This window comes from Propithecus coquereli, unplaced genomic scaffold (assembly GCF_000956105.1).
Source record: "Propithecus coquereli isolate 6110/MARCELLA unplaced genomic scaffold, Pcoq_1.0 Scaffold498, whole genome shotgun sequence".
Lineage (NCBI taxonomy): Eukaryota > Metazoa > Chordata > Mammalia > Primates > Indriidae > Propithecus > Propithecus coquereli.
In genome coordinates, this window is record NW_012150818.1 from 6,366 (window position 1) to 7,612 (window position 1,247).

The 1,247-nt window shown below is 66.9% G+C and overlaps 1 protein-coding gene across 1 annotated transcript in view; it reads right to left on the reverse strand.

The window, feature by feature from the left end:
• Positions 1 to 435: 435 nt before the first annotated feature.
• The window catches only part of GATA2 (GATA binding protein 2), a 7,193-nt gene continuing 6,381 nt past the window's right edge, over positions 436 to 1,247 (reverse strand). Inside the window, exon 3 of the mRNA XM_012656010.1 lies at positions 436 to 732. Within this exon, the coding sequence (XP_012511464.1) occupies positions 436 to 732 (297 nt within the window). The remainder of the gene's footprint in view (positions 733 to 1,247) is intronic.

A 1,247-nucleotide genomic window follows, 5' to 3' on the forward strand; every position in this document is an offset into this window, starting at 1 on the left:
CCCCCCCCCGCCTCCCCAGATCCCTGGCACGCACGCCGGCCAACGGGGGCCCCCAAAGAAGAACCAGGACAGCTGGCGACAGCTCGCTAGGTCCTCGCTAGGAACGAGAGCGAAGTGAATCATCTTCGCCTGCCGCTTGTTGCCCCCTCCGAACGGTCGCCTCCCTCTGTCTGTCCCCCGCACCCCTAATGTTCTCTGCATAAAGCTGTCCCTTTTTGCTTTGCAAACTGTCCGCGGAGGACGCCTCACCTGGCCGGCGGCCGGCGCAGAGCCACCAGCTGGAGATGGTCACAGCGACATCCCCTCAGCCCGCCTCCGAGGACAGGGGAGTGGCATCGCGAGGCCTCGGGAAGAGGGTGGGCTGCTGAGGACCTGCCCTCGCGCCACCAGCGTCCGTCCGTCCGTCCGTCCGTCTGTCCAGCAGGACGCTGTCCTTTAGCCCATGGCGGTCACCATGCTGGACGGGTGCGGGTGGCCGAACGGGAGGCTGGGGGAAGGGTGGAGGGGCGTCGGGGTGGGCAGGAGGTGTCCCGAGTGGCTGAAGGGCGGGAGGTGACCCACGGGGGCCATGTGTCCGGCCAGCGCGGCCGCGCTGAAGGGGGACGGCTTGTCCTGCATGCACTTGGTCAGATCCTCCAGACACTCTGTCCCCTTCTTGCTCTTCTTGGATTTGGACATTTTCCGGTTCCTCGTCTGGATTCCGTCCTTCTTCATGGTCAGCGGCCTGTTCACCTGCAGAAGCCACCAGAACTTTCAGGGGACCCATCCGCCTCCCCCAGGAAGAGCCCTCACCCTGTCCCCTCCCCGGGAGCTCTTGGCCTCCACGGTCCCCCCCGCCGCTCGCCGGCGCTGTGACATCCCGGGAAGGGCGGTTTGCGGTGAACGAGAGGGACCCACACTCTTGTCACTGTGTCTCCTGCATGCCAAATGCCAGCACGGGCCCCACCCCCCCAATCCGGACAGCTGAAAAGCCCCCCAACTTTTTTTTTTGCAACTTCCCTAGGTCCCCCCGGGGCCCTGCTCCAGCCAGCCCCGCCTCCTGGGGGGGGGGACAGGGGCAGCCTGGGCCTCCTCTTCCAGGAAGCCCTCCGGGCTTGCAGGGTGGCTCCCTCCCGGCTTCCCAAGCCAAGCCACGCTGGATGCGGAGGCTGGGGGCAGAGGGGGGACAAGGGCAGACTGGGCCCCCTCTTCCACGAAGCCCTCCTGGCTTGCAGGGTGGCTCCCTCCCGGCTTCCCAAGCCAAGCCA